Source organism: Alternaria arbusti (genome assembly GCF_024043155.1).
Source record: "Alternaria arbusti strain BMP 1465 chromosome Unknown scaffold_2, whole genome shotgun sequence".
In the NCBI taxonomy this organism is placed as follows: Eukaryota; Fungi; Ascomycota; class Dothideomycetes; order Pleosporales; family Pleosporaceae; genus Alternaria; species Alternaria arbusti.
Window position 1 is genome coordinate 1,354,731 of NW_026249942.1, and position 18,878 is coordinate 1,373,608.

The 18,878-nt window shown below is 54.8% G+C and overlaps 5 protein-coding genes across 5 annotated transcripts; 3 read left to right on the top strand and 2 right to left on the bottom strand.

The window, feature by feature from the left end:
• Positions 1-350: 350 nt before the first annotated feature.
• Positions 351-782, top strand: J4E86_002040 (uncharacterized protein; the record flags this gene model as incomplete). The annotated part of the gene is given in 4 exon segments (XM_051442603.1): positions 351-374; positions 437-479; positions 582-617; positions 637-782. 4 exon segments carry the CDS (start codon positions 351-353, stop codon positions 780-782), a joined length of 249 nt encoding a protein of 82 aa, XP_051306191.1.
• Positions 783-4,106: 3,324 nt separating this feature from the next.
• J4E86_002041 (uncharacterized protein) lies at positions 4,107-8,675 on the top strand (the record flags this gene model as incomplete). The annotated part of the gene is made up of 1 exon (XM_051442604.1): positions 4,107-8,675. One exon carries the CDS (start codon positions 4,107-4,109, stop codon positions 8,673-8,675), a length of 4,569 nt encoding a protein of 1,522 aa, XP_051306192.1.
• A 2,994-nt stretch (positions 8,676-11,669) lies between these two features.
• On the top strand, positions 11,670-13,850 carry J4E86_002042 (uncharacterized protein; the record flags this gene model as incomplete). Its single annotated transcript, XM_051442605.1, has 2 exons — positions 11,670-12,474; positions 12,523-13,850. 2 exons carry the CDS (start codon positions 11,670-11,672, stop codon positions 13,848-13,850), a joined length of 2,133 nt encoding a protein of 710 aa, XP_051306193.1.
• Positions 13,851-14,862: 1,012 nt separating this feature from the next.
• Positions 14,863-15,660, bottom strand: J4E86_002043 (uncharacterized protein; the record flags this gene model as incomplete). The annotated part of the gene is made up of 3 exons (XM_051442606.1): positions 14,863-15,020; positions 15,113-15,229; positions 15,348-15,660. 3 exons carry the CDS (start codon positions 15,658-15,660, stop codon positions 14,863-14,865), a joined length of 588 nt encoding a protein of 195 aa, XP_051306194.1.
• A 1,104-nt stretch (positions 15,661-16,764) lies between these two features.
• J4E86_002044 (uncharacterized protein) lies at positions 16,765-18,481 on the bottom strand (the record flags this gene model as incomplete). Its single annotated transcript, XM_051442607.1, has 2 exons — positions 16,765-17,753; positions 17,800-18,481. The coding sequence occupies 2 exons, from the start codon at positions 18,479-18,481 to the stop codon at positions 16,765-16,767; spliced, it is 1,671 nt and encodes a 556-aa protein (XP_051306195.1).
• Between the last annotated feature and the right edge of the window lie 397 nt (positions 18,482-18,878).

The following is an 18,878-nucleotide window of genomic DNA, read 5'->3' on the forward strand; positions in this document are numbered from 1 at the left end:
CGCACGCGATGGTGGTTCCGGGGACGTCTCTATCGGTGGGTAAGGGCGCAGACGGGAGTGAGAGGGCGCATCGGTTGCGAAAGGGTGCCCTCGCGATGGGAGCGGACGTGCAGGCGCGTATTGTTTCTTATTCGATGGTATTGTTCCTTTCACCTGCCTGCTGCCGTTGTTCTTCAGTTGGGTCGGGAGCTTCCAAGGCGCGGGACGCTAGGACGCCTGCCTTACGTCAGCAGCACTGCGTTCTCCCGTCGAACCACCACACCTTCAGAGAGCCGCCGACGACATCCACCAGCTCCCGCAAACCGCACCCGCGCCCCAAAACTCTCCGCTCTCCCGAACTCAATTCCGCAATGGCTGTCAAACCGATCACCGGCGTAGGTGCTGCCATTGAGTGCCGTGGGCTGTAGTGCGCTGGACGCTAATGACTGGACTGCAGATGCTCCGACGACAGGTCGTGCTCGACCTCTCTGTCGCTATGGGTGCGTAGGAATCGGGCAGTGCATGGCTGCTATTTTCGGGGCTCAAAGAGCTCTGTAGCAATGCGCGCGTCAGCTTTGGACATTGGCTAACAGCGGTCACAGGTCTTGGCCTCACTGCCGGCTACGGCTGGTGGTACGGTACGTGAATCAGTCACAGGCGATGCGACTGCGCTTCCTATCCTCAGAATCTTTATTACGCCCATACTTACTATCCAAGGCTACCACGTCCCTGCCGTCCGTCACCGTGACGCCTTCTACCAGAAGCTCGAAGACGAGCGCGCATCATCTCTCGGCCAGAAATAAGCGACTGTCCTTCGCGAATCGACATCTCCTTTGTATCGACAGGTCACGAAAGCATAGAATGGGCATAGCTGGGGATCAGATGTATCATAGGTGGGGGGATCTCTCGACAGCAAGCCAAATCAGACTCCGTCAAACGACCCCACGTATGCGTCCTTACGTGTAATGTGCTTTGTGACTACGGCTATCCATACAAATACCCAGTCTCGTCGCTCTTAAAAAGTGCTACTTGCTTGTGAAATGACGGCTCCACGCGCTCCCAGTCGTCGACATGATTGCTCGAACATGTGATTCTTACGCAGGCCGCTTCATTGGATTTGGACGTTCTGCACGTCAGAAAATGGCCTTAAAGTTTAGGCTTTTCCAGGATACGATGTGATCCGCATTTACCCATGCCTAACACGAATCTGATAAACTTGCAGAAGGTTATCGGGCGGGCTTGAACTTCGTCATATGCCTAAGGTTTACAACCCATCGAAAGGCGTTGTTCGTCGGATCCGCGGCGGCATCACTTCGCTCCTTCCACGTAAATTCTCCACATCGTGGCAGGTAAGGCGGTCTTGAACAATCACCCAGAGTGAATGCACAGTCTCGGGGGCATAGAGAAAGGGGGCCATCGAGCGTTCTCATGCATTCCTGAGGCATCGAGGAGACGTACAGAGTGATGACCAGGCTGTTGATTTGGGAGGGGTACATGACGATGAAGATCATCCTGATATCGAATTGGGTGCACCCCATCAAGGGAAAAACTGAAAATCTGTCTTCGCAGTACAATTACCAAAGATAAAGCTAAGAAGTCTGCATTGCTTTAACAATCTACAGCCTCAAGATCTCAAGGCAATGTAGACTTCAGGGCCTTTGTCCGGTTTTCCCCTTGAAGGCGTGTGGGCGCGCTGTCTTCTCAGAGCAATGGTTGCGCAGGGATGATAGCAAAAAAATAAACATAGACGGTTGTTCGCGATCGATGGACGTGAGCTGAGGGTAAGCGCACGGACTCATCGTGAGGGTTGCTCCGCTCTTGGAATCTGGTTGCGAGCATCCATATAGCCCGAAGATACCACTCTGTTCATGTGCTTCACGGAATTTCGCCAGTCGCAAAGACTGTGTAGAATTCCCCGAAGCAGTAAAGAGAGGCATCTGGCCGTGTTTAAGTTCGATGCAATTCCGATGCATCGATGATGGTGGTTACAAGTCGTCTCACTAAGCGTGCACGAAACTGTTGATAGGCCGTTGTGACGTATCAGGCCAATGACGGAACGCTGTGGATCACGAGGCGCGACGCGACACGTTGTATGCTAGATTGTTTCTTCATCACGAACGCAAGAAATGGTCGCAAGAAAGGCCGAAATTCAACTGCAAGACAAAGCAGCGGTGGGGGGAGCAGAAACGTGTCAAACGCTGGATGCTATTGGCTGGCGTCCGGCTTCATTGTTCCCTGGCGATCATGCCCAATCCATGGGACTGACATGGGACTGCAGGGGGGGCTTTCCGCCAAGGATCGACGCGAACCAGAGACGGAAGGGACAGTGGCGGAGCAAGCGAAACTTGTGTGAGAGGAGGTGGCCTCTTGGATGGGTAGGTGATGGACAGGCAGCTCTAGATGCGGAGATGTCAAGAAAAAGCAGTGTCAGGGATGGAGGGCGTATGAGGGAGGGCAAGGTGACTGCTTTGACAGCGGCGTTGTTGGTTCGGAACGGGGTGGAGGCCCATAGTCCTGTGCCATAGCGTCCGGCGCTTTAGTGCGAGATGTGGATAACTAGTCCTTCACCATCTTTTAGGGCAACGGGTGGCCGATCACCAGCGACCTGGCTTGTAGAGGACGAGTACGAGGGCGTCGAACTTCACAGCTTTCAGTGGCGATGGCATATGATCCATACTCATCTTGATATTCATATACATGGCGAATGAGGAATTGTGCGATTGGCAGCTTGCATCCATGGGGCTGCCATGTGTCCTTGATAGGGAAAATGGACGAGATGATTTGAATTGAAGGCGTTATTGCCCTGATCACCGCCTGGCGCAGATGACAGCTAAAGCGGCTAGTGAGCGATGGTAGTGGAAAAAGCAGCGGAACCCTCGCAGGGCATCAGGCAGATGGCATGGCGCCATCCAAGCCACAGGGCTTCCTGACGTTTGGGATGAAACCGAGCAGTCGTCGATACGCACACCAGGCGCTGCATCGTAGAGCTGCCACAGTGCTCAAACACAACACAGAGCAAGACGACGAACGACTGCAAGATGAGAGCGACGCTTAGACCGGCCGAGCGGGGAGGAGGGAAGACGAGCAGAGCACATGGTTCGTCCTGCCACCAGAAGTGCGGAAGATTTGGCGGGTCCCAGCCAAGCGCTAGTGCCGTTCATTCGACGAACCTGTGAGACCTAGTCGTCGACAGAGATGGGGGGCGCAACAGGCACCCGCTGGATCCGTCGCCGGCCGTGGTAGCAACTTGATATACATGAATCAGACATGCAGCACGTCGTCAGCGCAGCAAGTCGTCGTGCGCATGCCTCGACAGCTGTTCCTTTGCACTGGGGGCATGACCCAGGCGGACCGGGGCAGGAGCGTTAGAGGGCCTACCAATTGCAGGCTAGCGGATAATCCCTGCAGTTTGGACGAGGTAGGTGCGACGGGCGCGATTGCTGCACCTGGGCTGCGACGCACGCCCATTCTGTCGCCTTTCGCAATCTTCCTCGCTCACCCACCCACCAAACACGTCTGCCTTTGCATCTTAGTATTTCCTGTTGCGACGACATCTTCACTGCGATAGCTGTATCCTGGTCCCATGGACACGTCGTCCTGAGCCCTGCAGCTGCATCATTTAGGCGCCGTCGTTTGGGTCCACGGGTGCTGCGCTAACCTTGCGCCCTGTCCGCAAGTGTCGATCAGTCTCGAGCCGCAGCTGGCGTCGTCCTCTCGAGCCTCCGCCTTTCACTCACCTAAGCACCTAAGCCTCACTCCAGGTGAGCAGCTGTGGCCCTGCCTTTCCTCGCGTCTTGCCCATAGAGCCGCAGGCCCAGCTCTCTTCCACGACACCCGACACGTTTTCCCCCGTGGCCGCTTCCATCTTCTCCCACGTCACCGCTGCCCTCGCCGTTGCCGTTACCGTCACCGCCCCCATCCCAGGTCTCACCAAGTCGTCTACTCGGCACCAGACACGACGCCTCGACGCCGGAGTCGTCCCACCGCCCGCCGCGCACCTGAAACTCTCGGCCTGCATGAGTGCTGCTGTTCACTGCACATCCGCGGCACTGCACCGCTGCCTGTATCTTGCGCACCTCCGCCAGCCTGCGACATAGCGCGCCCGTGGTCGTTCGCGCTCCACCACCATGAACAACCCCAACATGCAACAGAACGGCATGCAACAGAACCGGGCCACCGCGGGACTCCACCACTTCATCCAGCACTATCGCGTGCAGCAGCAACAAGGCAAGATCCCAAATGGCTGGCAGCAGGGCACGCAGCCGGAAGAGCGCGGTCAGCTGGCCCTCCAGTTCTTTACTCAGTACCGCCTGCTCAAGCCCGAAATCGCCGAGGTCGAGTCTATGCGCGCCGCCCTCCAGTTCGAGACGCAGACCTTCATGTCTTCTTCGACAAAGGACCAATACGTCTCCAACATCAAGCAAAAGCTCATCGTCATGACGACTGCGCGCCAGCAACAATTACAACAACGCATGCAAGGTGGCGTTCCCAACAACATGAACAACCCGATGAACGGCATGAATCCCGCCCAGATGAACCAGATGAACATGATGAATCAGATGAGTCAGCAAGGCGCCAGGCCCGGAGGCCCCCAGTTCAACCCGGCCTTTCCGAACGCCCAACTTCAGCGGCCCATGCAAGTTTCTCCTGTGCCCATGTCACAAGGGCAGTCTTCTATGGGTGTGAATGGGGCTAACCCCGCCAACATGCCCCAACAGGGACAAAACAACCAACAACCGAACATGCAACCCAACCAGCCCACGCAGAATCGTCAGGACCAACTGATTATCAACCAGTTCGCTAAAAAGCTCATGGATACTTGTAAAGAGGAGGTTCGGCTCAAATTCGAAGCTGATATTCGCGCATGGCCCGAGGATAAGAAGCAGCAGCTGCTCGCTCAGGGTATCAACCCTCTCTTCCTCCGTTTCCGACAACACGCCGACATGCTCTACAGAAGAGGCGCCCTCAATCAGCAGGGAGCTGCGCAAAATGCCGGCGCCATGCAGGGAGCTGCTCAGCCGAACCGGATGCAGGCCCAGCAGATGGGCATGAATCCACGTCAGCCTAACCAAGAGTTTGACTTCACTGAGATAGCAAATCGGCAAATGGAAGCTATGCGCAGCCAGGACCAGGGCAACACAGTAGTGCCTGCAAGCAACAACCAGAATAACGGTGGTCAGATGGGCGGCTTCCAGGGCCAAAACGCACAACAAAACGCATCACAAAATGCCATGGCACAGCGCCAGGCTGCTGAGGCATTTCACCGCCAACAACAGGCACAGCAGGCGCAACAAGCGCAAGCACAAGCTCAGGCCCAGGCTCAGGCGCGGTTGGAGCAACAACGGCAGCAACAGGCGGCGCAAGCACGCAACCAGCAGAACCAGATGCTCCAAGGCCAAATGGGCGGTCTGAACATGCCCCAGGGTTCTCAGGCCAGCCCTGCCATGCCTATGCTCAACCGGCCGATGGCTCCACCGGGACAGGCAGGACCTCCTGGTACACCGCAACAGCAACGGCCCCCTCAAGCTCACGTTCCCATCATGACGCCTCAACCCGGACAGACTGACCCCAACCTGTCCGAGCTTATGCGACAAGCGCAGCAAAGAGCTGCCGCCGTGCAGCAGGCCAACCAGCAACCGCTGACTGACCAGGTTCGCATGAACATGATGCCGGCCGACCTAGACCCGAACGTCAAGCAGCAACTGCTCAAGGTTCCGGAGCCTCAGTTCCGCGTAATACTACAGAGCTACATGATGAATCTTCGTCGCAATGGCGGAATTCAAAATGGAGCCTTCCCCCCGGGTCAACCCAATGCTGGGCAGCAAAACTTGCCTTTCAATCAACAACCGCAACAGCAGATGCCGCCTAATATGGGCGGTCCCATGATGAACCCCAACATGCAGCAAGGCATAAATCGTGGCTTGAACCTTACGCAGCCACAACCTGGGGCTGGACCACAGCCTCCTATGGGGGCACAGCGTGCGCCAATGCAGTCTCAGCAGCAACGCTTACAGGCGGCCTCCAACTTGCTACGAGCCAATCCTGGCATCATACATGCTACTGACCCCAAGCCGTTTCCTCCGAACGTTTTGAACAATAACATCCGTAGCAGTCTTCCTCCGGATGTTAGAACATGGCAGCAACTGAAGCTATGGGCTGGCCAAAATCCCGCTCTCGTTCCGGGTGTCGACAGCCAGAAGCTGCTTATGCTACAGGTTCTTCACTTCCAAGATATGGTACGGAACTCTAACCAAAATGGACCGGGTCCCAATGGCACACCACAGCCTGGCCATGGCATTGCCCCACCGGCTCAAGGAAATCCTAATCAAGGTCTTCTGAGGAATCCCCCACAACAACCGAACATGCAAAACATGCTCCAGGTCACCCCTCAAGAATTGGCACAATTCCGGGCAAGAATGGCAGGCCAGCCACAAGCCAACATGCCAGACGAGCAACTACGAGGTCTGATGATGTCCATAAAGATGAAGAATCTTCAGCATCAGCGGCAGCAACAGGCGCAGCAACATTTGTTGCAGCAGCAACAAGCCCAACGTGGTCAGGCGCAACCGCCTGCGAACATCGCAGTTCAGCAGCAGCAAAACAATCGTCCACCGACTGTACAACCTCCAGCACAACCAACCCCTCAGCCCAAACCAGCGGCCAGACCTCCTCAACCACAATCGCAGCCCATGCAACCACAACTATCCAACAACAACAATGTGAACAAGGGCACAAAGCGACCCAACGAGGACACTGCCGAGTCAGGCGCAGATGCAACACCACAGGCCACCGCCATGGCTTCGACAAAGTCTCAACCCGGGCTCAATCTTACCCATGAGCAAATGTCGAAACTTACCCCCGCCCAGCACGCTCAGTACAAGGCACAGTTATTGAAGGCTCAAGATGCCTCCAACAACAAGATGCAGCAACAACGGGGTGGTGTCGTCAACCATGAAGAACTCCGACAAAGAATGGCAGACCCAGCGAGGACCCGGCAATTCAAGCAGCTGATGGACGAAGTAGAAAAGAGTATCCCCGCCAGACCGCCAGTACAGCTGCCGTCGCAGATGCGAATACCGCTACAGCGATCGTTTAAAGAACAACTCAGCCGACTAAAGCAGGTGGATCAGGCTCTACGCATTTTCCACGCTTCGTACGATTCCTCTGAGCCCGAGCAAGTTATCCGCCAAATAATGACATCTCGCGTGCTGTTGTACCAGCAGATCGACCTGTCAGATGGCACGCTTCGCCCTCAAGTCACTCTGACTATTGAAGAGTTCAAGAACCATATGGGCGCAACACTCAAGTTCGTTAACAAGATTATGGAAAAGGTCAAGCAGCAAACAGCTGGTCAGCAGCAGCAGCCGCAGCTCCAGGGTGGTTCGAATGCCCCGCCCGCTCAACTTAATGCCGCAAATCTGAAAATCGTAGAACAACAAAACCGCAGCCAGAAGCCGCCTTCTGCCCCTACCACCGACCGACCACCGTTCGCCATCGGAGCTGACTCAGGCCACGGAGCAGCACACTACTTCGAGGGAGCGAGACCAGTCACGAATCTGGTGCTCCCGGAGAAGAAGCGCGCAAAGCTTGAGGGTAGCCAATCATCTACTCCCGGTGCTAGAGCGTCTCCTCGAATCGGTTCAGGTACAGGTAACTCGCCTGAACTGAGAAGACAACCGCCCCCTGAGAAGCAAATGCCACAACGGCCAACTTTCCGATGCAACGATGCGAGTTGTGAATTCTCTGTAAGGGGTTTCGATACCCAGGGTGAACTAGAGGCGCATAGTCAGATACATGTCAAGGTCGAGAACCCGATGCAGTTTGCTCTCGACTCCATGGCGGATTACCTGGATATTGACCAGAAGACTGGCGAAGCTAAGGTCGACCAAAACGCTGCCAAACGCGCCTCGAAGCCCGCGCCGGCTGCCCCACGAGCAACTCAACAGGCTGTTAAGCCAGAGCAGACCCCCGGCGCCTCGAACAATGCTGCCACTCCAGTTGGACAACAGCCGGCAACTACGGCGATGGCGCGGGTGCCAACGCAAACAGGTGTCAAGGACTCACCGTCGTCGAATCTGCTCAAGACACCCCAGGCGATGACCAAGGTGGCTACACCTGGCTCGGGTGCCCGCGGCAAACCCACACCGGCCAGCATCCCTAAATCTGTACCCAAGGAGCAGCAAGCAACAGCTCCGGAGCCAGTGGTTCAAGACGAAGAGCAGACGCCGCAGCAGCCCATGCTGCCAATGTCTCTTCTTGACTATTCCTACGAAGATACCTTTGCCGCTCTCGATGCGAACGGGTCTTTCACAGTCTTCGATCTCAAGGACGAAGATAACACGTGGGCACTCCGCTCCCGGCCCGCTTCACCATCCGCCACGCCCGAGTCATCTAACAAAGACACGCCTTCCACACGACAGTCAGACATTTCCGAAAACGACAATCTCGTTATCAATATCGATCTCAAGGACGCCGACATGCCTGATGCATGGCTTATCAACATGGCTGGTGATGTCCTTCCAATGGATATGCAACTCTCCGAAGACCTGCAGAATCTGGGCGTTGTTCTTCCTCCCATGGACAGCGAAGACATGATGCTGTTCCCCGACTATGGCCCAGGGACCATGATGGATCTCGACATGCTCGAGAAGACCATGGACAGCATGGGTGGAACACTTGATCCATCCATGCTTTGAGCCTCATTCTTACAACCTTCTTGGAATCCTGTTCCTTTCCTGACGCGTACTTGTGCGTCTATTCTTTCTCATCTTTTTGCCTTCGGGCGCTGTTATGTATCTGCCATGTACCATGATTTCACTCGCTTTCTGTTTATACTGCGTCACTTTGCACGGTGTTCGGATTGATTACGGCCTAATATACATGTATGAGCAAAGCTTATTGATTGGTATGGGGTCAAGGCGCTTTTCATGTTGCAATGGGAAAAGCGGTATCTCTACAGCATTGGGTTGACTTTTGTAACTGGGTCTCGTGTTTGGATTACTGTTTTCTGGTGTGGATATTATACCCCGTATCTTCCTGTCGCTTCCAGCTTCTGCGGTGCAGGGGAAGCAGTGTCTTGAATCTCCATCATTGTTCGTCTTTGTAACGAGTGTTGTGTGTTGATGTTTTGCAGTGAGACGACATGTTTCTGAATCAAAGCCGTGCGAAACGTTGGAAAGGGTAGACCACCATCGTGCCTTTCCCATGCCATGTTAATTACCTCACAGCAATCTCAAGCTGCGGGTACACTACAGGTAAACTCTGTGACGTAGCGCAATCTTACATACGCCATGAATACTCACGATTGTTCTCGAACACGCTGCGTTGTCAAAGGCCCGCCTGGAAGCACGTGTACCACGGTATACCTAAGAGCTGAACATCGTGGGTGCGGGGTCCATTACACCCTTCTCCGCGCGACCTCCCTACACGACCCCGCCAAGCATCCGCTGGTACACATGACGGCCACCCCATCATACTCACGTAGCTATCTAGGCTGCTCGGAACGAGGGCACAATAGAAAGGTCGGCGAAGACCCCTTTGCGCCGCGCAAACCATGGTACGCATGCAAAGATAACGTTTGGTTCGACATGACATGATGCAAGGCGCGTGTCATGGGCAGGACCAAGCCTAACAATTGTGTGCAGCTGCAGCCCGTATCCATGGTAGTGACAAGAATTAGTGTTTCGGCGAAACAAAGCGGAATTCCCAACGACGTGTTCCCTCTTTCAAATTTGCCTCTCCCAACATCAAAGATCTGCAATTATCATGTACAAGTGGCGTGCTAAGCCCGAGTATGATGCGAAAGTTGCGAAGGAGCAAAAAAGAATGGATGGAGAAGAAAAAATCTCGTGGTAGTGATGACGTTTGCGCCTCGCCTCCGGGATACCCGCTTCCCTTGCCCTGCCTGGGATTGCTGATGACTGGCGGGTATGCAGGGCAAGAGGCTGAGCAGGCGTGGCGAAGGCGAGGTTGCTGTTGCTATTCTCGGCATGCTGCATGTGGGTGGTGCCGGGGATGCCACGCGATGATTTTTGTCGAGAAGCATGGAGACGTGTCAGCGTCTTTGTTGGATCACCTAGGTGCGCTGTTGGACAAAGGACCTAAGGCAGAATTTGGGATTCATTCGCGGCGGTAAGAGAGGGCGGACTTCAAGTGTAATGGCGTTTCACTGTGGTGCTGCGGGTAAGCTGCTATTTGCGGGTTTGATGATTGTTAGGTTCGGAATGATTCCGAGTGGTGAAGGTTTTGGTGAAGAGATTTGGGGCGGTGAGGCCCGTCGGTGAGATGACGGGTGAAGGGTATGCACAAGATGATGTACAGGGTCTTGTACTGTGGGTCTGGGGTAACGAGGTATGCGATTTGCTCGGTTGGGCTGCCTAGCTAGGGATAAATCGTGAATAGGCGAGCCATGTTCGAGGAGCGTGTTGGGCAGGAATTGGGTCGTTTGTGACGGGCACACATGTGGAAATGAGAGATTGCGATGGTCGTGGTGACGGCTGGCGGGCTCGCTACGATGCATGACATTCTACTGACACGACTAGAAGTATATACATGGGACTTGTCTTTTTGCATTCTACTGCCAGTGCACCTTCATGTCATCTTCGATCTCACACCTTCCTTCTGGAAGCCGACGCCAAGAAGCATGCAAATGCGCGTCACGGCTAAGAAGTAGACGAACGGGACGTTCCCCAGATCGATGGCGTTCCATCGCCAAAAGGCCCAGTAGATCTCGCTTCCGACCGGCAACACAGAGAACAAATGGCCTAGGTCGGCGAGCAGCAAACCGACTATGAAGGTCTTCCAGACTTTTACGTCGGCCGTGGCGCGCAGGATCGAGGCTTCCAAAAAAGCAAGTCCAAGGTACAGATTCGCTAACTGTGACATGACTATGGATGTTGAGATTGGAACCGGGAGGCCCGGTGAGCTGGCTGCATGGGTCAAGTCCAGGTAGGTGGATTGGAAGAAAAACGCGTAGATGGCACCTAGAAGGATGGAAGCGGGCTCTAGCCAGCAGAAGACGAGGCGGTAGACGGTGGGTATGGGGGCGGGTGGAGCGGTTGATGCCATGATGTTTGAGCGATGGTTTGGCCCGGTTTCGCGTGATCTAGGTTGTGGGCTCCACGCGATTCAAGATGGTGTACCGTGAAGCGACTTGGATGGCGTACCGTTGGAGCGGTGTAGCATAAGCAGACGCAGGAGGCCGTGGTGACAGTGGATCGGAGGAGCCGGATGCTGCAGCAGGCGGTCGAACGGTACTCTTTACGACGACGAGCAGCAGCAGCAGAGGGACGGTGTGGGTAGTGCTGGCATGATAAGATAAGTGGTAATTTGCAGGGGTGGGTCTGGAGTTGCTTTGGTGAACAGACCACGTTCGGGAGGCACTCGAACCGGCTTGAGATCGGCTGAGTCTCCTGGCCTAGTGTGTGGCACGTCGTCTGGCGTTGTTAACAAGCTCTGTTTTCCCTCTCCTGCGACTACTAATACTCATGCTATAAACCTCGTGTCCGACTCTTTTGCGTATCCTTGCTTTCCGCCCAAACCTCCACCCTCCCTACTCCTCGCAGCCCGCTTTGCTGTGCACGCTCTCTTAGTCACCGCCGTGTTATCCTGCGACGTTACGATTCGCTTTCTGTTTCGCACCTGCCCTTCACCGCAACTCGTCGGGCTCAGTAGTCAGTATCCCTGGGAGCATGCATCGCAGGCAGTCCATCCTGTCGCACCGACCGAAGACCTCTTCCGACGTGGACGACGACGCCTACACCTCTGCCGCGCCGCCGCCGCACACGATGAAGCGCACCATCTCGCAGACATTCCCTACCCACTACCAACACGACGTCAAGGACACCAACATGTTGGACGCCGTCAACGAAGCCACCATGCACGCCGACGGCCTGTCGCAGCATTCACAGGCCAGCTCCTTCTCCCGCGCGTTTGGTGCAGTCGCTGGTAGTTTCACCCGCCAAAAGACGCGCCGGCGCATGTCGTCCGTGTCGTCCGCCACACCTGCACAGCGTCGCCGCGGCTCCATTCATTCCTTATTCGAGTCGCTGCCCTCTTCGAGCACTAGCCAGAAGTCTACCATGGATCAACAGCGAATGCCCCTGCAACACCAAGACTCTGGCATTCCCACTTTTCAACTGCAACCACAGAGCACTAGCTCAAAGGCTTTTGCTCCCTTCAAGCGACTGAGTAGCATGCGACGCCGCCCTACAGCTTCGGGGCCATCGACAGACATCACCAAAACCCTTTTCACGCCCGCCGTCTCCTACCCCAGCCAGTCCGTACCAGGCGCCGCCGCCCGACAAGCAGCAGCCGCCGCAAACCAGGATCGCCAGAACCAGCTACGCCGCGAGCAGGAACACACCCACCGCTTTCTCAATGGCCTCATCACCACCTCCATGCGTGATGACGACATCAAGGACAACGAGAGCGGTGTGGACATGACATGTGCTTCTCCCATTGTCCGCGCCGACAGTGTCACGGAGAAGAAGATGAGTGAGTTGGCAAACACCAGTCATTGGGGCCACGCTAACAGTGTCACAGTCGATCCCTTCCAACGCCTTCCTGCCGAGCTCGCCACCACCGTTCTGTCAAACCTCGATGCCGCTTCTCTCGTACGGGCCGAGCGCGTCTCGCGCAGCTGGAACGAACACGCCTCGTCGCCGCACGTCTGGCGGAACGTCTTCCTCCGCAAACACGAACCCGAAGTGCACGTCTCCCCTGCGCCTATCCAGATGGGCGGCTTGGGCACTGGCAAGATGGCAGGCGGCAACCCAGCACCAGCCCAGGACTGGAAGCAGATGTTCAGGGCGCGGAGCACAATCGACGGGCGATGGAAGACCGGTACACCCGCTGCCATTTACCTGAATGGTCACACAGATAGCGTCTACTGCTGCCAGTTTGACGAGAACAAGGCCATCACCGGCTCCCGAGACAGGACTATCCGCGTGTGGGACCTGAAAACTTACAAATGCATCAGGGTCTACGGTGGACCCAACCACCGGCCAACAGCCAACACTCCCCCACCCATGGAGGAGCGACCGGAACGAGTCATCAGCCACGCTTCGCTCAACGGCACCAAGGTTGGCAACGAGATATACACCGTCCCTGCCGATTACCACGACGCTTCCATTCTCTGCTTACAGTACGATAGCGAGATCATGGTAACAGGATCCTCGGACTACACCTGCATCGTATGGGACATCACCGGCGATGAGTACGTTCCCATGTACCGACTCCGCGGCCATGAGGCTGGTGTCCTAGACGTTTGCCTCGATGACAAGTACATCATCTCTTGCTCCAAGGACGCCATGATCAAGGTCTGGGATCGTAAGACTGGCAACTGCGTCCGCACACTCAAGGGTCATAGAGGCCCCGTCAACGCCGTTCAGCTACGCGGCAACTTCCTCGTTTCCGCTAGTGGCGACGGTGTAGCTAAGCTCTGGAACCTTGAGACTGGTGTTTCAATCAAAGACTTCCCGTCCGAAGACCGTGGTCTCGCCGCTGTTGAATTTTCCGATGATGCAAAATACGTTCTCGCCGGTGGTAACGACCACGTCGTGTACAAGTTTGATGCTTCAACCGGCGAGCTGGTCCACAGCAGAGTTAAGCACGACGGTCTTGTACGATCGCTGTTCCTCGACGCCTTCAACGGTCGCATCGTGTCTGGCTCGTACGACCAGAGTATACAAGTTTCGGATTATGAGACTGGGCAAACATATGCTGTTTACAAGAACTGGACAACAAGCTGGATTCTCTCAGCCAAGAGTGACTACAGACGCGTTGTTGCTACAAGCCAGGATGGCAGGACTTTGATCTTAGATTTCGGCCACAATGTACCGGGATCTGAATTGCTCGCTGGATCGAAGTAATTGACCATGGTAGCTGGATCGCCAACACACGGTTCAGACAGTGTTTTAATTCTTTGGTCGTCATCGACCTTGCTGCAGTACCCTCGCAGCCGGCCCTTCCCGCGCCCCGCCATTGTCAAGCCAAGTGACATATATACCCCCTCCGCGAAAAGATTGGGACAAGGAACGGATGCAGACGTGAGCATACAACCAGGCCGGCCAAAAGTTTTGTTGCAGAAGAAGGTGTGATAAATTTTCCCAAGTCAAGCATAGCATTACATCGGGCAGGCGTTCTCCGTTATCTCTTCATGCGTAGCCTCTGAGTTTATTCCCATCCTTTTCTCTATATTCTGTTGCTTTCTCCGTCTGCTTCGTGTTAGACTGCATTACTAGCATATATTTTGCGGGACGTGGTCACTTAGCCATGTTTTTCCCGATTGCCTGTACTTCGGCCTATTAGATCTCTCCTTTGTTGTTTTTTGTGGGGTTTCTGGGGGAAATTATAGGTGTTGTTGTGTATAGATGCTGGGATGGAGATGAGTGAGTGATAAGCAACTAAAGACGCTCTTTAATATCAAGATTATATACTTCATTCTTCGTTCTCCTGTCGTGACTGTGAGTCAGGAGTCGTGCCGTTTAGTCGCAGTGATCAGGCCATGTATGGTCTGGTGATGCTCTATGATATTTGCAACCAAGTTGTACGTGTTCCAGGCACTGTCATCCTCCCACGGAGACGCGTGAAGAGGTCAACTTTCGATAAACCTCTCTCATCATCAGACACATCAACCCCACGAAACAGTTTAATAGACTAGAAAGAGACATCAAAATTCCACGCAAAGGGTATACACAACAAACACCACACCTCCCCTCTCCATCACCAAGTCCCCCTCCTCATCCCCACGCCCTCCACCCTCTCCCACCACGTCCCACTCCTCCCCTTAGTCGCCTGATTCATCCACGTACTACTCCACCCCTTGGTCGCCTTGTTTGCCAAAGTAAACACATACGGCACTTGTTTCCTCTTCGAGTTATTCTATGACCCCTCGTTGTTCTTCTCGTCGAGGCAGATGCACAGTGCGGCGATGAGCGCCATGTCGACCCCCGGTGCGATTTGCACGCCGTAGGTTTGCTGCCCGAAGAATATGTCTTTGCCGCTGAGGAGCTTGCGGTCGATGCGGGCGACGACGAGGCCTGTGGGGGAGGGGTTAGTATGGGGACTGGGGGGGTGTGATGGGTTTGGTAAGGTAAGAGGTGAGTAAGGAAGGGAAGTGGGAGATACGAACCTCCTTGCGCCTCATCCAGGATATCAGCCTGGGTATCGAAGAAGTCGCCTTTCATAGTGAGGCTTTCTTGCTTGCCGTTTTGCGACGTGAATGTCGCTGTTGCTTTGCTTCCAAATACTGTGTCGAAAGAGTTAGCTAGTCAACATTTTGGAATCAAATATAAAGCATGCCCATCGTTTCGAAATCCCTCTCTTGTACATCTCCCATCATCACCACAAACAGCGCCATAACTTACGTTTAAAACTACTCTTCACCTCCATAATCTTCTCACCCCCCGCACTCTCAACCACATACGTCGAATGAATATGAAAATGCTCCTTGACAATGCTGCACAGGTGGTTACCCTGCATATCGAACATCTTCTTGCGGCCCGTCAGGCTCATGACTTTGCCTTCGACTTTGAGCACAGGCGTGCCGTTTGCGAGCTTGATGCTGAAGCTGTCGCCGCTGAGGGACATGACTTTTTCTTTCATCACGAGCGTTTCGGGGCCTGCGGCGAAGAATTGCGGGAATACGCCGATGGGCTGGGGGGCTGGTGCGAGGGCCATGGTTGCGTTGGTGTTTGGGGGTTGCGAGGCTGGTGATGGTGATGTTGGGGTTGTTGCTGCTGCTGTTGCTCCTCGTCAGGTGTTAGGGATAGGTGCGCAGATGGTAGGTAATGTCCACGGGTAGGTCAAAGTGACGTTCTGGTGCTGGGAGTCAGATAGTAAGAGCAATAGGTATGAGTCTGGTGTCGGTATTGGCATTTAATCATGTCCATCTGGGAAGCCTTACGTGACGCTAGGCGGTACTACCGTCGATCTTGGGGCGGTGCTTACGGTTAGGCAAGCACGGGTGGGGCTGAGCTGCGGCCGGCCAACCGAGAACGATGTCATGAGGATGCCAAGTACCCTATCAAAAGACCACGGAGGTGATGAACATGACATGGACCGTGTTAAGGAAACGGTAGTGCAGGCTGCGCCGGCTATGACAGGAAATGTTGCAGCCATATGTGTGCTAGTATTGCGTATTGTGCTGGAAATAGAAACGTGGTAAGCAGCATGCATACTTACTCAATGCATCACTGAATCAATGAGGTGCACGCAGCTTAGGCTGTGATTTTGTAAGACCAAACTTTTGAGCATTGGGAGAGACCACTATGAACTCCGCCAACCCTATAGTCGAGACCTCTAGTCCGATTGCCCTCGCGCCCCAACATACATGACAAACATAGCGACCATATGCACGAGGCCGGCTTCAAGGAAGCACAGCGTAGAATATATACACGGACCACAGAGCCGATATAAACAAATGGTCTAGACCCAGGGATTTCTCCTTGAGAGCAACAACCAGGGGTATGAAACTAGGTACCGTTCCCGATCCGGCAGTATCGTGAAGAATGGAACTGAAAACGACTATAGTATGACAACAAACAGTAAAGGAAGCCGACAAGACATTAGTTCTGGGCCGCCAGATTGCGGCCGGATTAAGGACAGTATGTGGTGAGTAGTGGAACCTGTCGAGCGGATCCTGGGGTATACAAGACAAGACCGACAAGAGATGCGAGATGGTGGGTACAATGCGAGGTGAGCAATACGCACGTTCATGCGTGTCGTTAGGCAAAACAGATGCTGGAGCGAGAGTAAGAAGGCAACAAAAGACTAGTAGATCATTCAAACGTTCTCTGTAAACCGAGATGACCTGGATCCATCCGCCGAAGGCAGACTTCTTCCAAGAGTGCCTCTGGGTGGGGCATCAGGATTTGGAGATTGTGGCGGACTGAGATAGTTACGGTCCGAGAAGGGGTTGCCATCATCAGGATGCCGTATGACTGGTGTCCTGGCTGGGCTGGGTCGAATGTTCATGGGTCCTGACTCTCGGTTCGTTGGGCTGTCACCAATCTCCTTGCCAAACTCTTTTGACATGCCGGGACCGCCATATGTGCCGTGTTCATCTTGGTAGAAAGAAGATCCAGACATTGTGCCGCCACGAGAGAACTGATCTGATGTCATGCCCTCGCTGAAGGCGGAAGGAAGCTTGCGCCCTGACACCCGTTGAAAGCTGCGTTCACCACCACTGAGGTTGGTTTCCGCAGTCTTGCCTGACAAACCAGAGAAACGGTTCAAGAAGGCGATAGGAGCCAAAGTACTAGCTGTGGTGGGTGCTTGCCTCATCGACTGGTTGTTATCGGTGTGATCGTCGCCAGTGAGTTGTAAAGCACCGCCCTGCTTCCGCTTGTGACGTCTAAGCAGCAGCAGTATTATGGCGAGAATGAGCGCAGCGCCTGCCAAACTGCCCACTACACTTCCGACGACCTGTGGGGTTTCAAGTGGAGAAGGAGCGGTGTCGGCATCAGCATCTGAGATGCCTGCTGTGGTGGCAGCAGGGGCAGCCGCCGTTCCAGACGCGTCCCCACCGGCACCACCATAGTATGCTGTTGTTGACGCAGCATCCGAGGAGATGACGGCACTGCTAGTGAAAGCAGATTCTGCTGAAGTTTGAGAAGATGACGGTGCGTCGGACGAGGACGTGAATTGCGATGCCGATGAAGATGTCGAACGAGTCGGAGCGTCTGCGATGGTCGCAATCAGGTCAGTCGCAGTTGACGCCGAGATGCTGTCAAGAGAGATGAATGAAGAAGATGAGAACAAGGAAGCAGTGCCTGGAAATGTTAGACTTGATCATGTTGGCAGTATCGTCTGGCTTACTAGATGCGGTCGAGTTCAAGATAAAACTAACATCTGATAGCGGCACAGGGGCTGCAGATGGAGTCGCAATGCTCACAGGGCCACCAGTTGGAATTGGAGATGCGCTCAAGTCGGAGGTGACCGGGACTTGGCCGCCTGTAGAGTATGGGTACGCAGGAACGGTCGGAACCACGAGGTCACTTGGGAAAGGTGGGACTGCTGGGACGGATGGAAGCACAGGAGCCGCAACTGTAGGTACTGCTGGTACTGCTGGAATACCGGGTGAGGGAGCGGAGGGCAATGGTTGCTGCGCCGCGGGAGCTACCGAGGGCGCTGGTGCGGGTGAAGGCGCTGCGACTGCTGCAGCAGTCGGTAGTGCAGGTGCATCTGGGGACTGAGGTGTGACGGGCGCCATAGTCTCCTGAGGGATGAAACTTCCGCTCGTATCGACAGTCCCGACTACTTCGACGGCGACAGTGACAACCTTCGTGTTGCCTAGCGCAGCACGACGGTGAAAGAAGCGATGGCCTCTGCTCATGCTGTCTCTGGCTCTCAGTTCAGGGATAAGGTCCTCCTGGCTTGATTCCTCCTCTTTCTCTTCAGATTGCGGCACAGGTTCGCTCTGGGGCGGGACGTTTTGCGCTCGGTGACGGTAGCGCGAATCAACTCTGGATATCCTGGGAGGTGTTGCAACGGGGTCCATAAAGGTCTAGAGACGGGTCCAGGCAATACGGACTAGGGCGATGCTTCCAGAGTATCGGTGGCGAGGTGCGCGGTTTGGCGGTACATGTGTTGTAGGGACGGTGTTGCGAATGAGCGGACGTACGGGCTTCAGCCGATGCAGGGAGTCCAGTCAATGGAGTGGGTTTGGGTGGGAGCGAGTGAATGTCGGCAAAAGAATGGACGCCAGGTGACTGACTGAGGGATGGTCTGGAGGCGGCAACGATCAGCACTCACATGTCAGGAGGATGAATTGCGAGGAGGACCTACGTGAAGGCGATCAATAGGCCAGCATTTGCTTCGCGACGGTCGCGCGGTTGAGGGGGCAGACGGGGTGGTTATGGGGAACTATGGGCGGACGCAATTTCTAGCGTCGTGTA